Here is a 23,129-nt window from a genome sequence, read left to right on the forward strand (position 1 = left end):
GTTTTGTCATCCACTAAAAAATACCAGTAGCTGGACACCTGTTACTGTACATCTCAAAATCCTTTGGCCAAAAATGCTATCTGTTCACTGTGTTCAAACATTAACAATCAAGACAAGAGAACATTCATTGTCATTAAACCTAGCTTTGAGGTCAAAGTAGTTAGTAATTGGAAGCCAAAAAGGAGAGAACCGGATGTCTGTCCAGCTGTCCAGTAATGTCTAGTCCACAACACTGTTACAGAGATTCTGATTTATGCTAAAGTTCTCTGAAGATGAACATTTTGGGAGCTTATTATCAAGATTCAAGTGTAATGATGCAACAACTACACACCATCAAATAGTTGTAATTGTCTTTAATGAACATATATCCCTTGCAACTGGTAATCAACAAACTACATAAACTACATCAATGTACACGCCTGGAGCAGAACATAAAACATGGGTAACATACTTCAGCAGTTGTGTAGACACACTCAAGTCTCAGTCTCTCACACACTAATAGGGAGTAGCTCTGCAGAAGTGGTTACAGAAGAAATGTAGGTATAAACAGCTGTTCTTGGTTCAGCCTCTACTCAGATTACTAGTACTAATTGTAACATACTCATACGGTGTCATTACTTATATAATATCCTTTAAGAGCAGTAAAATGAACTTTCCTCAATCAGTCATATCTATCGTCTGATAAAATAAGAATATAAGTGAGACCGTATACACAGATCAAACTGATAGTAGATGTGTTGAGGGGCAATAGGGCGGGAAGGGAATGGAGTATGGACTGGAAGACAACAGGCATAACAGACACACATCTCTAAACGTCTCGAGAATCTCTAAGAACCCTCTAGGTGGACCGAACCAACAACAAATTTCATGGTCAGCAGATACCCCATTCTTAAGCTTCATGCATGCACGCACACACAAGGCTAGCAGACCATGTGTTTTAAAGTGCTTGAGCAAAACACTCAGCATAACCTTCACATTTTTCCTTTCTCCTATCCTGATTGACTGATCAGGATGTCACCAGAGAAAGAGGACCTCTTATTCAGTACCGACCGATAATAAAGTGATTATAGCACTTGATATAGCGAGATAACTTTAACCTCAGGTCAGTTTTAATATTGGAAGAACAAGCAATTTGTTGTTTCATAATGAAACCCAACTTTAGTCCATTAGGTAAGCTGATAGATCTTGCTGCTGAAGCCATTTTTAATATAATGATGCAAAGTCCTTTTCTTATAATGCTGATATGATTGAACGTAACTAGATGCCATTTCTAATAGCATTTACAATGATGTTAGAGTATCTGGAGGTAGTCAGTACATGGACACAGCATGTGTATCATGTGTACACATCAACACATTCACGCCTGCAGCTTCATATTAGTAATATAGAGGCGTGCAAATGAGCACACACAGATTTGCATGGCGGTGGTAGGTATGGACAGCGGCTATTTTTAAGGCTCAGCAAAAGACTACGGGGAAGAGTGCAGAAGATTCTCCAGTGGCTGCAGCTGTTTTGTGTTTCTGGTTTCTGATTCACTAAAGGCTTCAGTACATGTTAGAATGTTTGCACATTTCTGTTATTCCATTGTATGTACTAATGCAACCTCAGCAAATCAGATCCAAAAATGTATATGTGTGTCTAAATATATAAATAATGCTTTTTTAACTATACAGAACAGACATGCAGAAGTGCAGTGAAATTTACAAGACAGGACTATAAGAGAGAGGGCTGGAAACAGTAGGTTGTGACATGGAGAGAAACCACTGAGTAATATACAGTATAAGACAGGACAGAGCAAGGAGGTCTGGGAAGTGGAGTTCTGCAAGTTCTGAGTCGGCGAAGGGAGCGGACAGCATGCAGAAAATTGGAATCTGTAGTGAAAGAGAAAAGAAAATATAAAGGGACACACAAAAGAACAGAAAGCGGTTAGACAGAAGACAAAGCTAAAGAGTACAATTTACTAATACGTTGATAACAGACATATGTAATTGGACTACATTTTTGTGTTCTCACTATCCATTGGTTTCTGTTAGCAGGTCATTTTGCTTCTGGTCAAACCAAATCAAATGGTACAGTCCAGTCCAGCTTTATAGTGTTTGTTGTGTTCCTGAGTGCCATACAAACAGCCATGCCATTTTTTCCTGGTGCATCATACAATGACTTGGGTGTTAAAAAAGTGTTAAGGGTGAAGTATATGAATAATATTCATATATGTGAAAAAAACTGATATGACTAATACAATTAAATAAAAAAATCTTATGACCTAAATTACAGATTCAAAAAACATTTTATACTCTAATTTTAGCATTAGTCCTATAAACAAACATATGCCTTTCTTTCTATATTTTCTGTTTAGTAAATTCATTATTATTTGGCTTTCTAAGAGTTTCTCTTATTGTTCTGAAAATATAAAAAATAATAGTAAATAAATCTCTTTAGATTTTAAAAATCAGAAATGTATACATGTGTTTTGCTCATTAGTGTTTTAGCATAGGTGTTTATGTATATGCATGTACATGCATTGTATATGTTTACCTGTATAAGGTGATTAACTGGCTGCAGTCTCTGGCTGCATGATGTAGTGTCTGGATGGATCCTCCACCATACTGCCACAGTGTACATCGCTCCTATATAACACAAAATCAAACTGTACCATTTACTACGAAGCGTTACACACATAACAACTATTAATGTCAAACCAGTCTGAAAATGGTAAGTATTACTGAACTATAAATTAATAAAGTGTATAGTAATAACTAATACCTGTTGTCATTTATGTCTGTGCTGTTTCCTGTTAATAAAAAAAAAGTTAGTGGCTGTGCATACTTAAAGAGATACTTGAAGATATACAACAGTAATAGGGTTGCCACGACCACAAAAGGCCAGTGTGGCTTAGTTGCACGAGGAGTGCTCTTGCTTGGCTGGAATAAAAAAAAATAGCAGCCCTTTGCAGATAAGATTGGTGACTCCTGAAATAATCACAAAAAATCACACAAAATGTACACATACTGTTTTGCCAGACTCACTAACCATTTTCGACATCCAGTGGGTAGGAGCTCAAAATGTCTATGGATCTCACAGTGCTGTAGCCAACTCTGCAAAACACAAGAGCATACATGTGAAGGAACTACTAAAGAAAAGAGGAAAATATAAGAGGGGAGAAGAGCAGAGAATAGCAGAGAAGACAGGAGAAGATCCAAGAAAAGAAGTGAAGAGCAGAGAAGAAACTAAAAAACAAGTGATGAGCAGTAAAAAGAAGAGAACAGCAGAAAACACAAGTACACAAAACAAGAGCAGAGCTGAGACAAGAGACGAGAAGAAAACAGAAGATAAGAGCAGATCAGAGAAGAGAACAGAAGAATACAGCAGAAACAAATCCAAGTGAAAGCAAAGAAGAGGACACAATGAAGATGAGCAGAGAACATAAGGGCAGAGACAAGTAGACAGGAAAAGACCAAAGAAGAGAAGAAGGCATTCACGTGTTGGTTTTCTGATGAACAGGTTTCTCTTCTCTCTGAAAGAGCACATTACTGAAGGATGTGACGGGCTCACTGGCTCGCACGGATACGGAGGTGGTGGGGGATGTGGCAGCTGCATAGTGCCCAGGTCTCACTGGCTTTGCTGGGAGAAAACAAAATGTCAAACAAAAGACACAAGACAACCTTCAACACCAATTCCAAGAGGTCATCACATCCATCAAATGCAATCCACTGAGCTGGCAGTACCAATCTGAGCTGTGTGTGGGCGACGCAGTGAATTGCGCAGGCGCATGGCATCTCGGATGCGCTCCACCTCCTGCTGGTAGCGACGACGGTCATTCATGGCACCTTGCTTAGCATCCTTCAGTGCTGCCTCCAGCGCCCGAACGCGCTCAGCCGTAGAGCGAAGACGTTTCTCCAGCTTCGGAAGCTCACAGCGAAGATCTGCATTATCACGTACCAGCTGAAAGGACGTGGAGGGAAAGAAAAAGATGAGCAAGAAGAATATCAGAATCATCACTTTTTTTTCAGTACCAATATAAAGCAAATCTACACAGTACTGTAACAGTCTATTTTCATGCCATGGTGTACCGCTGCGACCCTACTTATTAAAGGGAGAACAGTATTTGTATCATTGTCCATCCAGGTTCAACACACTAGCTACTTAACTATGAAAATGTGGTCAGATTTTCTGTAAAATCCTGTAATATTAATGTGGCACCTCTGCCCACATGATTCTTTCACTTTCAGTGCAGGTCATGTTTCTCTCAGCTTGTAATAGGCAGGTGTCTTCACTGCAGTGAAGTAAAAGTGAATTACACTCCACCTGTAGGAGTCCAAGAGCGGAATAAAATACATAATTCTTTATAATATTTTAGCCCCTTACCTGTTTGTGAACTTTTGTAAGCTGGTCCAGGTTGTTCTCAAGAAAGGAAATCTTCTGTTTCTGGGTGTTAGACCCCCCACTATCATCAGGTCCAATTTCTGAACTCTGGACAGAAAGCAAGTTTGGAAAAAAAAGTCAGCCACAATAAAACCTAGTTTTTATGTTGGGCTTCAGAATGAAATTCTTCATTTATGTATTGTATGTATATACCACACATATGTCATAGGAAATATGTCATGTAAAAATATGAAATCTGTACATGTATTCCTTCCATGAAATTTTTTATTTATCATGTAGATCAAGCATCACATAGCTGCAATCAACCACTATCATGTGTTTACTGCAGAGAGGTAACATGCTTACTTTTTTAACTCGAGTCGTGAGGTCTTGAACGAACAGCTTGCGCAGGTTGTGGAGGGTCTGGAGTTCACGGGCCTATCAGCAAACAGCCAGACAGGGGTGAGAGAGAGTATGAAAGAGAGCAATGTGGTATTTGGCATTTACGACCATTTTCATAGAGGACTGCAATTTTGGCAACTGCGACTATGTACTGTAAATATCCATAGAGAACAAACCATATCTTTAACACCTGCTTGTAGCCAATGCATTTGAAAATTATTTTTTTATTTTAAGTATAAGTTTATATATACCAGAGGCCTTTATCTCTTTGCCTGCAGTTAATGAATTAATTAATATGCCAACTTTACATTAACAGAATATGTGTCCTGCCATTAAAAGCTTATGTTACGAAATCAAAGAGAAGAAGAAGCAACAATATGTGACAGAAGAAAAAGAAAGAGACTTACAACAGTCTCCTCCAGGCCCTTGAGATCCTGTTTTGACTGCTCATGCCTCTCCTGCTGGAAGCTACAAGGGTGTATGCAGAGTTCCATTATCCATCCATTATGGAACAAACACACACACACAACGACACACTTAAAAGCAAAAAAAAAGGCCTTATCCACAGTGTGTCTATAACCTAACAACATATTCAACCACCACATATTACCCACACTCTTACATACCCCTCTAATATCACTTCACATCACATCGGAGGGCAGTACTAAGCCTAAGCCTAAACTAAAGGCACTTTCAATGGTGAACTGGTATTGCAGACCCCTTAAGTCCTGAGTCTGAAACTTCTGATTTACATAAAAAAAAACCTACCAAGCTTAATTTTGTGTAACAAATGAGAAAGAAAACTAAATAAAGGTTCTTTAGCAGAGCAGCTTCATTTGAAACGTACGACAGTTGCTCCAATCGAGCACTCTTGGTGTCCTCCTGCATCTTCAGATTGCTGAAGTCAGACTGTACATGGGCCAGCTCTAGCTCCAGAGCCTGGTTCTTACTGCAAGGAGACAATAAAGGTTATTTTAGTTATTTTTGGAGCATTATAAAACAACAAAAAATGTTCCTCATGGAAACATATGTTAAAATATGTTTTTAACTCTGGTGTTGTCATAAAGGTAAAAAATAAACCTGGTACTATTTCAGCTTGAAATGTAATGTCTTTTCTAGAGAGATCTCAACATTAGAAAAAGTAAAACATCGCCTTTGTACTTCCATGAAAGCTGTTTTTGAGATAATATTTGACCCAAAAGGGTATACCGAATGTTAAGACTACACAAGCGTTAATATGCTCCTTTGGATTATACGTAATAAGTTATATAAGTATATAAGTTACCAGAAAGATACCAACCACACTGGCACATCGACCATATTCGGAATGCAGGAGATTATTCTAAATGCCATTTTTCTCTCAATGTTAAAAAATATGTAATTGGTTCACTTACTCAGTGAGCTCATCAATAAGGCGTTGTTTCTCATTGATCTCATCCCGAAGGCGACTAAGCTGAGTATGGCGAGGTTCACGATGAGCCGCAGGGCGACGCAAAGCCTTCTAGGAAAACACAAAGATTGAAAGAGAGACAAAATTCATTACCTCAGTCAAAACATTATATTTCAAAGATACAGAAACTCAGTTACAAGCTTTATGCAAACCTTCTGATAACAGACATTGTAACATTTTTAGTTTAATTTGGGAAGGCTAACCAACAGTGTATTAGTGACGTCATTCCCAACTCATCCCAAAAGTATTGTATGGAGCACCAGCCATCAATACCAATCTATCAATGCTGGGGGCTTTATACCCATCTAGTCCATGCCTGGCATTAGACATAGTGCCATGTTTTTCTGTTTCAGAGAGTTCTATAATATTGGAAATTCTTCTCCACAGGGATTGGACAAGCACTGTGTCACCAATGGGTGCAAATTAAAGTAGCTTCTCATTCATTAGAAGGAGTATCCACAAACATTTGAACATATAGTTTATATCTTCTAACTCTAGTTACTCTAGAAAAGTTTGGTTGATGCTTATTACAAACATGTTGATGACAGGCTTTTCCAGGTCAGCTAACCAGACAAAGCATAATGAGCACTTACCTTTCCATCAGTTTCCTCTGTTTCTGGCTTTTCTTCTCCATCCTGCTGCTCTGCAGTGCTATCTGTTACAGTAAAGCAATTTATTAACCACTTAAACTCTGCATGTTTTAGACGCAAGCACATTATTTATCCATTTATCCAAGCATTTATATGCTATTTTGGTGGTCTGAAATTTTAACAACTATGATGACACAATAAGGGTCTCAAACAGTGTGCTGGTATACGCAAAATGTACAATACATTTGGTCCAAAAACACGCTTGTGATACTTCCCCCTTGGACCAGAGATATAGTGGAGAGTAAGTATACATAAACACTGTTTACCTTTTTAAATTTGAAATTACATTTCATTTGTTCACAGTTCACTTACTTAATTACTAAATTTAGGTATTGTATTTTAGTTGACTGAACACCACTACTGACAGTGTTCCTAGTTCACTCTCCCCTCCTCCTTACAGCTAGCTTCACTCATTAAATGTAGATCTGGATCACTGCAAGGATCCAATTTTCACAAACTATTGTGATAGTAAATTTGCCTTTAGATACTACAAACTACGAACTTCTAGGTTAGCTATAGCTTATAAGCTAGTAAGTAATTTATTATGTGTTTAGTTACTAACTAAATACAGCTCTTTTTTCCCCATTATAAATAGAAATAAATATCTAAATAATAGAGAAAATAAACTTGTGGAAAACATGTTTCATTACATAGAAAACATAATGTTGGAATTTATGGAATTAATGGGATGTCTAACAAAACTACAAATACTACTGGAAGCTGTTAAAATACCAATAGTTTTTTTTTTGTTCAGCCATGCAGCAGGAAAAAAAAGAACATAAAGAATGGATAGGTAAGGTAAAGAGTGTTGCCACAAACTCTCCCCTTGGGCTAAATTATACATTCTGGAATGAGGGTCGACAAACGTGAAAAGTTGTAAACTGTTACATAAATACAATCATATGTATATAAGTAATAGGCAAACAACAACAACAACAGCAATAATACTACTACTAATAATAATAATTATGTGATGACACATGTGATGACACTACACACTATAATGTTTAATCAAGAAGATGCTACCAATGCTACTCAATATTGGAAACAACAACAGTAACTAAGACAACAGTAAGAACTATTATTATGATTGTAAATATTTCTTATTATTTTTATAGTAGTTATTTTAAATAATAAATTAATGTATTATTGTTAATTTATTACATGTATTATTAATGAATTATTATATGAATTATAATATGATTATTAATAATAACATTTTTCATTATTATTATTATTATCCAAATATAAATACAACAATGATATAAATTACAATGACCATTGACCATTTAATTGACCATTTTCCCCTATCTGTAAAAAGAACATATGTGAATATATTTGTGGGAAGACAGTGATCTCCCAATTTTAGAAAATCTTAGTAACACAGCTCCAGTAACAATCCCATGATTTAATGTGTATTTCAACAATGAACTGCAAATATTCCAATATATATATAGGGTATACTGATCTGTGTAAGTCTTACTTGGATTCTGCAACAGAGACAGCTCCTCACTCAGAGCATCATAGCTATCCTCCAGTTGTCTCTTCTTCTGCTCCACATTCTGCATATACTCGGTAAGAGACCGGATCTTGGCCTCATGCTACACGCACCAACAGACCGAAAAAAGGTTGGTAACACAACATACATTTATATAACATTTAAAATATGTTAAATTTTAAAATGAAGAAAGCTAAAATATGAACATGAAAATTAACGCCTAAGCAAAGCTTCACACATTCACATACCTGTGAGATGAGCAACTGGCAGGAAGAAAGTTCTCGGCTAGTTTCCTCCATCTTGCGATGGCACTCCAACTGCATACTCTCCAGCTGCCTGCACCGCTTAACCATTGACTTCACCTCTGATTTGATCTTGCTGATGTACAGCCTGGCCACAGTGAACTCCTCTTCTATAGCCCCACTGATCTCCACTGGCTGCGACAGAGAATAAAAAAGAGTGGTTGGTGGGGAGGCAACATAATGACACACCTGATGGCGATGGCAGCATTCACATATGCTCATGAACACAATTATACCAATATAAGATTAAATCCTATAAACAATATAAAACAGACAGATCATATATTACAAACTATTAAAGATGAAAATATGGAATCATTATAATAAATCTAAATCTAAAAAGATTACATAAAATGACATAAATGATAAAACATAAGAATACATTGTATCAGAACATCTCTCTCTCTCTCTCTCTCTCTGTCTCTCCCTCTGTTTACCAGCTTGATTTCTCCATTGCCCACGATGGTGCTGAATTCACTCAAGTCACGCATGAGTCCATTCAACACATCAGCGATGCGCTTCCTCTGCTGAGAGCTCACTTCCTGCATCTGAGCCAGTTCAGCCTCCAGTTCCATTAGATTGGCCTAAAAGGTACAGATGAGTTCAGAACTGAGTAGGATGGAAGAAAACTAAAAATCTTGCCACAGACATTCCCTCTTTATTCTTAAGTTGTTTTTTTGCTAAAAAAATGTACATATTGCATGTACTGTGAAAACTGGAAGACTGGAAGGTAAGAGAGGCCACAAATACTGTCACAATATTCATGATAGTATTTCAAGTTTCAAATTTCGTGGCATTAATAACACTCCTGAATTTCTATCATAAGGCTCCTAAAGTACTGTCATTAGTCTTATAGCATTTCAAACACTCATGGCAGTTCATTAAGGTACATCTGGACTTTTATGACATGTAGAGGGTTACAACATAAGGATCACATGACTGCTTTAATAACCAAAAATACTTTATAATACACTCTGTCAGTGTGACATACTACAATCAATGAATTGTATGTGTATGTAATGTGTGTGATTTTACACATTGGATCATTCACACCAATGTGTGTGTGCATGTGAGTGTGCATACGCACCATCTTGTGGCTGAGCTGCTCAGCAAGCTGTTTGTTGTGCAGGCTCTTCTCTTCCACTTCCTGGCTTTTCTGATCATAGTTGACAGCCAGTTCCTCCAAAGCCTGCAGCACCTCCCTGACCTCTGCCTTTGCACTCTCACTCTCCGACTGCAGTCGGCCCAGTTCCGTCTGCACCTTATCACTGTCCCCACGAGTAGAGGCCAGCAGCTACAACATACAAACACACATACTTATATACATGCATATTTACACATATTAACTAATAAAAACTAATCTGCCAAAATGATGCACTGTGGATCTATAAAAATTATCTTGGTGGATAACTGGCCTCATGCTATATATCTCATATAATATTAACCAGCATTTACAGTATGAAAAATGATAAATTACAAACTGGTTTGAAATATACATTGCGCTAAATAATGTTTGGTACAAAGACATATTTCTTCCTGATCAAATCAAATCACATATTTTTCCTCTGCTCAACAGTTTTCACAGCTCCACATATTTCAAATCAAACCAATCAGACATGAATAAAGTACCTAGCCTCTACTACCAAGCCTCTAATGCAGCCATCTTCAGCTCTTGTTAGTTAGGCCTTGTAACCTTAAGTTTTCTCTTCAGCAATTAGAACACATGCTCAACTGGATTTAAAAATCCATTCAAGAATTTTCCATGTCTTACTTTGAAAAACACCTTAGCATGTTTGAGATCATTATCTTGCTGTAGGATGATGTGCAGATCAATGCATTTGGAGGCATTTACTGGGACATGGCCAGATTCCTATACACCTCAGAATTTATTGTACTAATGCTATTAGCAACTAAACCATCTGTACCTGTGTAAGAGGTGGTATGCTTTGGGTCATAGAATGTTCCTTTTTGTCTTCACACTTTGCTCTTGCCATCATTTTGATGTAGGTTAATCTTAGGTTAATCTTAGTCTCATCTGTCCCAAAAATATTTTTCCAGAATTCATTAAGCTATTTTAAGTACTTTTTTTACTAACTGTAATCTGGCAAATCTGTTTTAGCAGTTTGCATCTTGCATTATAGCCTCTGTATTTCTGTTCATGAAGTCTTCGGCAGATAGTAATCTCTGACAACCAATATTCATAACAGCTTATTTTACTTTCATTGGCACAGTCCTAGTCCTCATGTTAAACTGCAGATTACAAAGGTGTTGAAAAGGTTAAAGCATCTGGGTATCTTATGCCCGCACTAATGAAGCACTGAAACATCCCTAAAAATTCAGAAAACATGTAAAGCAAAATGACCCAAACATTAAGATAGCCTAAATTAGGATGGCTGTGTACAAAAGTGTTGTAAATGCAACAGTGTGAAACTGAAAGGTATACCCTTAAAGTCTGGAATGTGTACTTTAATCACATATGATTTGTTTGATTAGAACTGTGAATAACAGGTGCATATCAAGGAAAAATATATCTTTGTCCCAAATATTATGGAGGGCACTGTACTAACCCTAAAATTAATTATTTTGCTATTATCCCTCTCACCCTTCCTCAATGTGCCCCACAGATTAAGCCTTTATATGAAGCCTTACCTCATCTTGAGCCAACATTTGCTGCTTCAGCTTCTCAACCAACTGACACTGCAGATTGATCTCATCATCCTTAACACACACACACACACACACACACACACACACACACATATATAATAGGTAAAATGGAGTGGAGTAGTACAAAGCTGATTAAAAAATTAAGCCTAAGCTAAATTTTATTTCCAGACCATGGTCATAATACTGTCTTTGTGAGTGTGTGTGTGTTTGTGTCTGTGAATGTATGTGTGGGGTAGCACATGAGAGATAACCTTATCATCCAGATGGCGGTAAAGCTTCCGGATCTCCTCCTCATACTTCTGCCGCTCCTCTTCTGAGATACGCACAACGATTGAGGACGTATCCGAATCCCTCTCTCTCTCCTTTTCCTTCTGTCTCTCCACCTCTCTTTCATTATCCAGAGATGGCTCTTCGCTGCTCTCCAGTTTCGTCACATCAGCAGAGGTCTGCTCCGTCTCTGGCACTTCCTCTCCTACGAAAAGATGATGAGAACACAGAGCAGCGCAATGAGGATGCAAAATCAAGTCACTGATTTATTTATCACCTAAAGCTTATTGACACAGGCAGAGAAATGCCCTTTTGTTTAGCAGGAAAGAATCATTCTTCAAATCCTCTACCTCTACTATTTTGTGCATTCTTACTTGTATGAATTGTAATGTAAGGCTGGGTGTTATGGTTAAATCACAATATTTAAGACATTATATAAGACATTTTCATGATACATAATATATATCACAATATATTGATTCACAGACAAACACAGCACCAGTAGCGTCAGATTCTTAAAAACTGGTACTCAAATACTGTCCCATACTTAGTACAGTGTTTGTAATGACATGTGCAGTTGGTTTATCTTCAAGCACTGCTAATAGCCATGATATGCTCCTAAAGGCATATTGTGTATGATGATAATAAAACTTATCAAGATAAATATTGTCATACTGCCCACCCCTGCCTACAGGTGCATACACTGCACATATTTAATTACACACCTTCAGCTTATATTATTTATAATAATAAAAAAAACACTTCCAATACAATTTGATGATCTGAAGCAACCACACAAAAGCCTAGGCCAAATGTCGGCTAGTGGATTTTAAACCTCCTCCAGTACTTAGCAAGAGGGGGCACAAACTCCCTATCAGTAGTAATGTTGTTTTCTGAAGTAATGCTGGATTTTTAGGTGTCCAGAAACTTTAGGACACATAATGCATGAATATGCTGCATTGTCTGTGGGCCTCTTACCATTGCGCCAACGTTTCAGCTCAGCTTCCAGCCTCTGAATAGTTTCTCTCAGAGTCTTGTTCTTCTCCTTCTCCTTCTCGTACTTCCTCTTCCATTGCTCTGCTGTCAGCTCAAGATTTATAGAGGCTGTGTTCTTGATTGTCTTAGCACTGAGACACAGAGAGAAACACCCACTAATCACACTGGGGAAATCTTCCTGGTGCTCCACAGAGACATGATGAGGGAGTTAGAACTAGCAGCTATGTAACTGTCTAGTTGCAGTACCTAGACATCTAAGAATACAAATATGCCAGCACTCATTCAACATTTTAATGCAACATTACGTAGCATTTTATATTTTAAAATAGCAGATTTAAAACTATTCTGATAAGCCACAGACCTGTTATAGAACAGCATCTCTATCATAGCCACTCCTGGCCCGGTACTTTAGAAATTGTCCTAAGTAATTCTGGGGAAGTGGGCAAGACAATGTTCACGAGAACTGTGTAACAGTGCACATGACCCGAGTCAAATGTGTAAAAAACTCTAATTTTACTCTGCTGCATCAGTCCACATGTTTCTTTCACTTTCAGTGACGATTCTGTATCTGTCCACTTGTCCAGAAATGCATGTGTAAAATGTGTCTATTATTGGTGGCTCAAAGTGCGAATTACACTTCTCAACTGCAAAAGGTGCCCAGAAGCAAGAAATACTAATTGTCACATGACCTTTAATGCTGCTTTAAGGCACTTACAGGCCCGTTGTAGCAAGTGGAATATGGGCTAAAACTAGCTCAGCTGTATCAGCCACATTTTAGGTTTATTGTGGAATCTGATTTGAGTATTTGTGTTTAGGCCCAAAACGGACTCAACTACAGCCCTGGCTTTGTTCCGGCACCCAGATTGAGGTATCATCAGCATTACCTCGGATGGTATGTGGGCTAGATGAAAGTGTAAGTGTGGGACAAAACTGGGCCATAACTCATTTGCTACCTGGGATGTTTCTACGGATGCGTATGGGTTACCGTTGTCCAAACATGAGGGTAGATTTGGTTTCAGCTTCGTTGAATCCAGAGGGAGAGCAGCAGATGAACATAGTTGTCCTGCAGTTTCCTCCCAGAGAGTCCTGCAGAATCCTTGTCATCTTGCTGTCACGGTATGGCACATGGGTCTTCTGCTCACACACAAAGATTTAAAAAACTCTAACAGGGTTCTAAAGTATGATTGGCTAAACCTTAGTCAGCTATTGTAAAATACAGGGATACCCAACGATTTCAAATTCATATTATCTGTGGTATCTATAGATATTTACTTAAAAATAATTGCATTGGATATACATTCAAAACTGATATCCAGTGATGTATATTGAACGATGGAAGAGTAGAATTTTCAGTTGAGATGCTAAAATATCAGAATTGTATGCATTTTACATTAATTTGCTTTTATAACCTTTCACAAATAAATGTCACATTTCTCTGAAATGCAAATCCAAATGATTCTCAATTCATCCATTTTTATAAATGTTTATGTTATTATTTTTGAGACTGTGTATGTGTGTGAGCTCACCGTTCCCTCAGCAAGAGCAGAGATGACGTTTCCCAAGGCCGACAGAGACTTGTTGATGTTTTTGGCCTCATCCAGGACGGCTCCAGCTGCACCCGTCTTACTGACCTAACAACAGAGAAAGGACAAAGAAAAGATTAGGATACATAAATTAGTAATAGACCTTTTTTTAAACATGCAAATCATTCTAGCATTGAACCTGTTTTAACATGTTATGACTATACTTTAAACCTATTCTGCTAAAAAATTACTATGGGGAGACACTGAACTCATAAGTCAACATTCACTCACTAACCAACTTCTTTTTAGTAAGAACAAAAGAGTATGCATTGATGTTCAAGTAAAACATAAAATGAAAATCTGCAACAGTAGCTTGTGCTCATTAGTTAAATCCTATGTCAAATTCTAATCAGATTAAGACCTTACGTCGTGGTAGCATAAGCCATGCAAATCTAATATAATACAACTGAATAAACTACATACACACATACATATATACACAATATGCTTTTGGACACCCCTATAATGAATGCAGTCAGCTACTTAAGGTTGCACCAAATACAAACACACAGGTTGTCTAAACCCTGTAGAGAAGCACTGCCAACAAAACAGGACATTTTCATTACATTATATTTAAGGCATTTAGCAGATACTCTTATCCAGAGGATGACTTACAAAAGTGTTTTGCTGTTTAGTCAGAAAATACCCTTAGCTAGTTTGCATAGAATAGAAAACACAAAAGCCAGCATGGAGACCATAACATTGGTGATCATCCAACATCCCACCTCATTAATGCTACTGTTACTGAATGCAATCACATCATAATAGCAATTTTCCAAAACCTAGTTAATAACCTTCCCTGGACAGTAGAGACAGTTACTCCAACAAAACTCTTTTTTTGATTTCCTTGATTTTGTCCATTCAGTATAACTTACAAAACAAAATATAAGCCTCTAAATACCAGCTACTCTATTTTTGTCCTTGTGTTTGTGCCCAATTATCTACTCAGTGTTAGATGTTATCAGCTCTTAGCCTCTGTATGAGTTTCCCCCATTGTGCAGCACTGAGCAATTAGCCCAATTCTATGTATATGGGCTTGCAGATGGACTGGTTATAGCGTAACAGGTACTAACAGAAACTAAGTTCAAGTGTGTTTTTTTGGACACCCATGGCCCAATCCTTAACCCCTTTAAACCTAGGGAAATGATCCAGGGAATAATACTAAAACTACTGTAAAGCTGTTTCGCATACCACATTTTGTAGAGTCTCATAGTGAAACTAATGTAAATGTGGGCTCAAATGGTTTAAAGGGGCTAAAGCAGCCTAGCAGTTCTGTCCAGCAGGGGGTGCTGCCTCATCTAATAAAAGCAGATCAGGTGGCCATTTTCTAGCCAGCATAGAGTGTTGGCTGAGGATAGCGTTACTCTGTATCTAGGAAGCCTTTATTGTCTCATGGGACTTTTTACATTCTGGTAGCCTACAATAATCTTGTCATGCAAAACCTTGTATGTCAATTTCTGACATTATTTAAATGTGAATTCCATGATGAATGGACTAACAGAAATGCTCCAAACGGCTTTGAAATAAAATATTTTTCCACAAACTTCTGTTGCAGTTTTTTTTCTTCTCCTGTAAAGCATGCATGTGGATCTATACTTGTACGCACCTTCTCACTGCCAGCCAGGTCCACCAGGTAGAGTTTTCCACACAGTTTCTGTTCAGTTTCCACATGCTCCTGCTTGATGTTTATCAGAAAGATGCTGTGACTGCGAGAGCTATGCTCATTCATGTCTAAGAGGGATAAAGAAACAGATTTGTCAAAATTTCACTCAAAAATGAACAATTTTATTTTATAGTTCATAATCTCATACGCACCATATGTTTTCACCAAGTGCATTTATTCCATATGTTTTCCAAAGCAACAGTAGAATAATAATAACAATAATAATACTACTACTAATAATAAACTGTTTACATAATTCACTTTTGGACCAGCTTAGAACAAGTAGCTTTAACCCTTGTTAATAAAGCTTAATTGCTGGTATAAGTAACACAAGACCTTATGTTACTTGTTTCAGTTCATTAACGTTAGAAATCTTTGTGCCTACATTCATACATATATACAACACTCTTATACAACACTTCAATATGCAACATAGATTGCAATATTATAAATTAAACACCAACATGTGGACATGCCAGCACTTTTAAAATACAAGCCATTCAAAAGACATTTGTAATTATTTTTGCTTCCTTCAAATAAATTAAATCCAATAAGGCCAATAAAGAACTAGCATATTTCAGTCATTATAATCATCATATACATAATTCTGCAATAAATTACTTTTTATATTAAATATATATGATTCAGTAAAGTAAAAAAAAATACTTATAAGTATATAAACAAATAATCTTTTACACAATATTCTTAATCCATATACTTGTAAAGCAAATTGTCAATAACAAGCAGTGCAAAGTGATAATCAGACTTACTGGTCACAGCAACATGGCGGTTGGATTTTCCTTCATCAATAACATCCATCACCTCCTCCGGGCTGGAGACAAAGCGCTCGGTACAGCCCTGAGAACACAAGAAATGTTCAGATCTTCACATCTAAGATACTCTTACATAAATTAGAAATGCCTTTATTTATATTTACATAGACAAAATATTACAAATTTTGTCAACAAACAAATTTCAAGCTTAGAGTAATACATTACTAATAACACTAGCTTAATATGTAAAAGGTGACACTGCTCACCTTGACATAGGGAACACGGTTCTTGTCCTCGTGCACAGACAGGTTGGTTTTGGTAACTAGACATTAAAAGATGAGAGTGAGTGAGGGAGAAGGAGAGTAAATATGAATAATTTCAAAAGAAAATGAAAATCGTTTACAAAGAACAAAACCAGAAACAAACCATCCAGAAGATCACGAATCTTCTCCATATAGATCTCAAAGTAGGACACCTAAAAGACAAGATAGCAAGTTAACGTGAGCAGCAAAACAGAATGGCATTTATTAAACCAAAAATGATCAAACAGTCCACTTAGTGGACTTAGCTAAGGATGATCCTACAGCATAATGCAGGTGGCAGGTAATAAATGAAAGTTTACTTTAATGAAAAGGTTAAGCAAAGTAGGGACACATTATGCTATTTTATTTTTTGTGATAAACACTGCAATATTTAAATATTTGTGCTCCCAAATACAGTACATTATCTAGTGTTTCTCACAGAATGATAGTGATGAGGTGTGGTATAATTAGGACTACCAGAGTCCAGAGATACTGGAAAAACTAAAAAGACAATTTACATAAATAACACATTTATTTACAATGATTGCACACAATCATGTACTCTACCTGTCAAAGGAACTTAATAAAGCATTTAGTGATAGGTAGAAGAGGAGGGACATTTACGAGATATTACTGGCACTGCAGTGACACTGAATCAGACACAGCAGTGCTGCTAAACACTGTGTCCACTCTAGTTGTCCTACCTAGTTGGTGCATCTTGTAGATGTAAAGTGAAAAACAGCTGCATGGTTTGTGTTGGTCATCTCACAGGATGCCGCCCAGATGATGCTGTTGGCTGTTTGCTCCACTCGTAACAGCACAACACACACTAACATACCACCACCCATTTAATACCTGCTCTGTGGTGGTCCTGTGGGGTCCTGACCATTGAAGACCAGGGTGAATGGAGGCTAACAAAGAATGCAGATAGACTACAAGTCTGTAGTTATAGAGCTACAAAATACACCTCTTTGGTAAGTGGAGCTGATAAAATGGACAATGAGTGTAAAAACAAGTAGGTGGTTTTAATACCACTAATGTAGCCTGTTACTGTATGTGCATGTTTACCTTGATGTGGAACTCTAGGTTTTCATCCATTGAGAAGATGTGGTTAAAAATGTCCTCAGCAATACGAGGGATGATTCCCATCTGCTGAGGGTCATGCAGGTTACCCTGGAAAGAAGAGCAGGACAGCAGATGAGGATAATAATTGCAGTGTAGTGTATTCAAATACACTACCACCCATGCAATTAGCTGAGTTATTTAATTCATATGCTCATGTGCATCTGCCTTCACAAAATGCATTAAAAATATGTATTTGTTATATATATATATATATATATATATATATATATATATATGTATATATATATATATACACACATTTATGTCTTCTTGTAAGACATCCCATAAGTATATCAGCAATGTAATGGATACAAATTATACCAAAAGAGTTTAAAATAAGACTCTTACTTCCATGGTGTGGGTCTTTCCAGAGGACGTCTGTCCATAAGCAAAGATGGTGCCATTGTAGCCGCCCAGCACATCTGTATGCAGGAGAAAATCACAAATAACTATTTATTTTATGTTCTAATAATATTCTGAAGTTCCTCTGTACATGTTATGTACATTCTGACCTTGCCTGTAATTGACTATAAAACTTAAATGTAAGTCTAAGTCTACCCTGATTTAGAATATTAAGAGCTATTTTTTCAATACACTAAAATTATGCAATCACACTGACACTAATTCACTTATTTTTATTCACTTCCTGTCACAATTACATCATCCTTAGCCATGAGGCAAAACCATGCTGTAATCAGCCATGAGATAAGGCTGATGAGTCAAAGTTGCCATGGATCATGAATTTCATTGGCTGAGTCAGCTTCTTGATGAAGCAAATGTATTGGTCTGCGTCCCCGTAGCAAATTCATGTTTTAACATTAGAAATTTCGTTCGAATCCAATGGTGCTCCTCCACCAACACAGAAAACACATAACCTGTGTTTAATATATTCAAACACAACCTGTTAATAATTGATATCAATGTAGTTTAAGCATACATATCGTCACTGTCAGACCAATAGGTCCTCATATGTCATAAATGGTAACTTTTCAGAGAAAAAGTTTTCAGTTGTCATTCCTGCCATTATATTTCTTATAACTGTTTTTCATTAACAAACTTAACAGTGCTGTTATTGTACCTATTTTATATGTTACTAACATGATCTCTTTAATGTTACTGAGTTTGTGATCCTAAAACACATAAATAGTATGCTTTAAACCTCAGTAGTGAATTGGGCTGCACAGCAGGCAGCAATCGCTTCAGCAGGGCCATCTAAAGGTGCACAGGCACAATATTCAGGATAAATATCACAGGATAAACAATGTCATATAAGACAAACTTAATTAAATGCTACACCGTTTTTGCTGCTTGAAAGAAGCACTGTTGTAATTTCTCATGGCATAGATTATATCTGCCCAGAATAATTTATTTTATTTCAGTTTTGGATACGCAAAGTGTATTATTAATATCATGACTTGGATCATTGACTTTTTGTTACTTCTGGTGAAATTTAATGAAACTTTCTGTATTTTTTAATATCTAAATATTTTTCACAGAACAACAAAATATCTCAATGTAATTTTCCCCCAATATTATGCAGCCCTAGTAGTGATGTATCATTACTCTGATTTAAAGAAATAGTAATAAGCGTTTGCTGATTCTCACTCTAAATGCGAACATGCAATCTCTCTGACAGCCATCCTGCTGTGACCGTTATGTAACTGTGAAAAACACAGCACAGCTCAGATTCTGATGGCTAAAATGTATGTGCCCGTATCAGGTCCATCTGGTTCAACAAGTCAATGTTTAATGTAAGCTAAAGTAATGCCATTTTATTCCATATAAATTTGGTCAGTTTTCATTAATTCCGTTGTCATAATATGTTTATATAATGTAAAGTGTGGCTGGAGCTTTTATACTATGTAAAAAAGGGGGTTTCAGATGGAGATAAAGGGTTTTGTTCCGACATCAAGATAAACACTGCCATACTTTTAATATAATGGTAGAGTGATCTGCAGTAATGGAAGACTTCTGTTAAAAATAATTTTGTAGACTGCTGGATTAATAAATGACAAGAATATGACAGCACATACAGGAGGACAATATTTTTTTGTACTTTAAGTCGGCTTAAAATCTAAACTGCTTGCATTTTGCCTGTCCTCAAGGCTTCAGGTAGGATTAAGGCCACTGACTCCAAAAAACAGCAAAAGAAAAGATTGGTTATGTCACAAAGTTGAAAGTCTTATGTTGGCATAAAATATGTAAAGACCTTTTTTATATTATATTATATTATATGTTACATATATATATGAAATTTCATATAATAAATACAAATATTTTTGCTCACACCTTTCACTATCTGCTTGGCACAGGTGTTGTAGACTTGCTCCTGGGTGGTGTTGGTAGGAAACACCCGATCAAAGGCGTAGGACTTCCCCTGATGACACAAAAGCCAAATAGATTATGATCATGTACATATAGGTATTGCAATTAGAACCAGGGATGCATGAGAGTGCAATTGGCTTTGGATGAGCACATAATAGCTTTCCAAAATATAGATACAGGTATCAGACGGATTTAGATTTCTCACAGAACTGACATTTCTCTATTTTATTAAAGCATATATATTTACTGTGCTGCAGAAGGACAGAAGGTTAAGGTGATGGGTTGTGCTACAGTCCTCAGATGTCAATATTATATTACATTTTATTATAATGCTAACCCTAAGTAAATAAGTGTAATGTGACTCTAAAACACTAATCCAGATGGAGATCTGGATCTGGGAACTAGATGGTGGTCCAGGTGCATTTTACAAATGTTCATGTATTGGCACTGGCATCAGCCCATAATTCCCATCCTGCATCGCTGTTGACAACAGAGGTTTCTTTTGAGACTCGCCCAAGGGAGGTAGGCAGGGTGGTAGGTCTAACTTAATACGCTTCAAAATAATTTTAATAAGCAACACAGACAACAAAAGCAATGTGTCTTTAGTCTGCAATAGTATAATGTATCTATACTGTATTTCAATAATGTATCACAATAATGTATATTTCATGCACAAACATGCACAATATTACATATTTGCACAATTTATTTGCTAGTTTGACCCTTGCATAAACCTACAGTGCATGACAACCAATTGCTTTGCATGATTTAATTTTTTGAATCATTAGTGTGTAACAGTCATCCTCAGCTCCATATTTCATAATTTCATGCAGGCAGCAGGCCTGGCTGGTAGGCCATTCATGTCTGCTAATGCAGTGCAGTGAGGTATCAGCAGACAAAACAGAATTTACTTCAGTCCTTTGCGCAGTCATTCTCTCCCCCTTTCCCCCTGCCCTCCCAGTCCATATGCTCCCACCCTCAGTCTGTTATTAGCATCTGAATGCTGCTAATGTTCTGAGGCAGGGTCTGGATGCTAAATACTGCTCAATATCTGCAACAATGACACCAGATGTATTGATGACCACGGCAACACATGCTTGTATCTCTGTGAGAATATTGCTTGTTTCATGTTACATATGAGTTAGGCCCTTAGGTGAGGCTAGTCATTGCATCTCACAGTATGTCTGCAAAACAACAGGCCACACATTTCAGCTCAGTCATTTAAGTATGACCATTGTTGTTGTTTTGTTTTGCAAATTCTAGTTTTGGTAAAAAAAAATAAAAAAAAGCCAGTTGAGCTGCATGTAAAAATCTCAAGACTTACAAAAGGATAACAGGAGGAAAACTACATACACAATGTAAATTGATCTGTCTGCATTTGTAAATGAATTAAAAACGTTTCAGCACATATTTACGTTTTTACTTGTAACTGAATTGGCTGTGGATCAGGAGAAGTAGATCGATTTAAAGAAAATACGTGGCTATAAACAGGTCCAGCCTATCGGCCTACAAAAGCACAAACGCAACAGAGAAGAACCACCAATGACAAGGCCAAACGCTCGTAACATCAAACTCCACCGGAGGCTGGGGAAAAAAAGAGGCTAGGCAATGCTTCACATAACGAAGGTAAAAATGAATGAGTCCGGTACCGTTTTACAGCAGGATGAAATACATGAACAGTGATTACGTCATATAGCCCATCCTCAATATGCCCGAGCATCATCGTTAGCCAACGCCATTTCACTAAACCAATCTTATTCCTAAAGGACGCTCGGTGCAGAGAATTAAATCTGTAGCTGAAATAAATCACAAGCATGCAAAGCGGACATAGCCTACCCCAACGACGACGGTGTCGTCCCCTTGAAACGTGGGGAGAAATTTATCTCCCCGGTGGATCTCGGCCTGATTCAGAGGGCGAAAGCGACACAGCACCTTGATGTTGCATTCTGCGGCGGGCTCGGTCATGATGAACACTGAGCGAGACTCAAGAAAATCGGACTACAAAAAAAGAAACAATGGTCGTGTGAAAAAAACGGCTGTTGAATATGTCTGAAACATACAGCGCTTAAAAAAAGAACGGCATAAAAAATCTGTCAGTGAAAGCTTACGTAGCGTAAATATCGAGGAGCCGATGGGGACGATGTCGAACAGTTGTTTAGATTAAAGGTGTAGCTGCGCAGTAAACCGGTTAAAAACGTTGCTCTTCGCCTGCTTGTTTTTCGATGTTGTTCTTGGCGAAGGTGAAGTGGCTCTTGTGTAGGGCGAAGGATGCTGTGCTGCCTTTAGCCACTCGGACGCCAGGGCGTGGTCTACTCTGCTGCTGTTAAAGCGGTACTCGCATCCGCGCTGCTGTTTTTTCTCCCACCCGTTGTCAGACAGAGCCCTTTCCTGCGCCTGGATTGGCTGACATGATCTGGTTTACCGTAAGAAGCAATCTATAACAAACTGTAGACGGCGAGCAAAGGAGGCATGGACATTGTAACGAAGCGTGACAGTAACAGTTCAGGAACAAGAATGGTACACATAAACATAAAAAACATAACATAAAAAACGATGTATGTCTCCTGTTTTCTTTGAGCATTTAACTGAATATGAATATGTCTCAGATGGTGAAAAACATTTTTGTAGTAAATAAATATGTAATGTGTAATAAAGCCACACTAGCTGATCACTGAATCAAATTAGGCCTGAGTAACAGTAAGTTGACAAAGCAGTTTATTGAACATGGAATGGAAATGTCTTTACATGTAACCATTATGTCCAC

General features: G+C 37.4%; 1 protein-coding gene across 1 annotated transcript; it reads right to left on the bottom strand.

Moving 5' to 3' along the window:
* Window positions 1-338: 338 nt before the first annotated feature.
* On the bottom strand, window positions 339-22,713 carry kif5aa (kinesin family member 5A, a). Its single transcript, XM_072682096.1, has 30 exons — window positions 22,474-22,713; window positions 22,202-22,363; window positions 20,330-20,417; window positions 18,389-18,462; window positions 17,984-18,088; window positions 17,040-17,088; window positions 16,880-16,935; window positions 16,611-16,698; window positions 15,784-15,908; window positions 14,121-14,225; window positions 13,580-13,728; window positions 12,577-12,725; window positions 11,583-11,803; window positions 11,314-11,382; window positions 9,752-9,958; window positions 9,102-9,248; window positions 8,611-8,799; window positions 8,348-8,465; window positions 6,808-6,869; window positions 6,159-6,265; window positions 5,612-5,713; window positions 5,172-5,232; window positions 4,729-4,800; window positions 4,366-4,470; window positions 3,726-3,942; window positions 3,480-3,621; window positions 3,031-3,095; window positions 2,764-2,791; window positions 2,536-2,627; window positions 339-1,871 (listed from the first exon to the last, which is right to left on the bottom strand). Exons 2-29 carry the CDS (start codon window positions 22,328-22,330, stop codon window positions 2,549-2,551), a joined length of 3,108 nt encoding a protein of 1,035 aa, XP_072538197.1. The 5' UTR covers window positions 22,331-22,363; window positions 22,474-22,713; the 3' UTR covers window positions 339-1,871; window positions 2,536-2,548.
* Window positions 22,714-23,129: the final 416 nt, after the last annotated feature.

This window comes from Salminus brasiliensis, chromosome 6 (genome assembly GCF_030463535.1).
Source record: "Salminus brasiliensis chromosome 6, fSalBra1.hap2, whole genome shotgun sequence".
Taxonomy (NCBI): domain Eukaryota; kingdom Metazoa; phylum Chordata; class Actinopteri; order Characiformes; family Bryconidae; genus Salminus; species Salminus brasiliensis.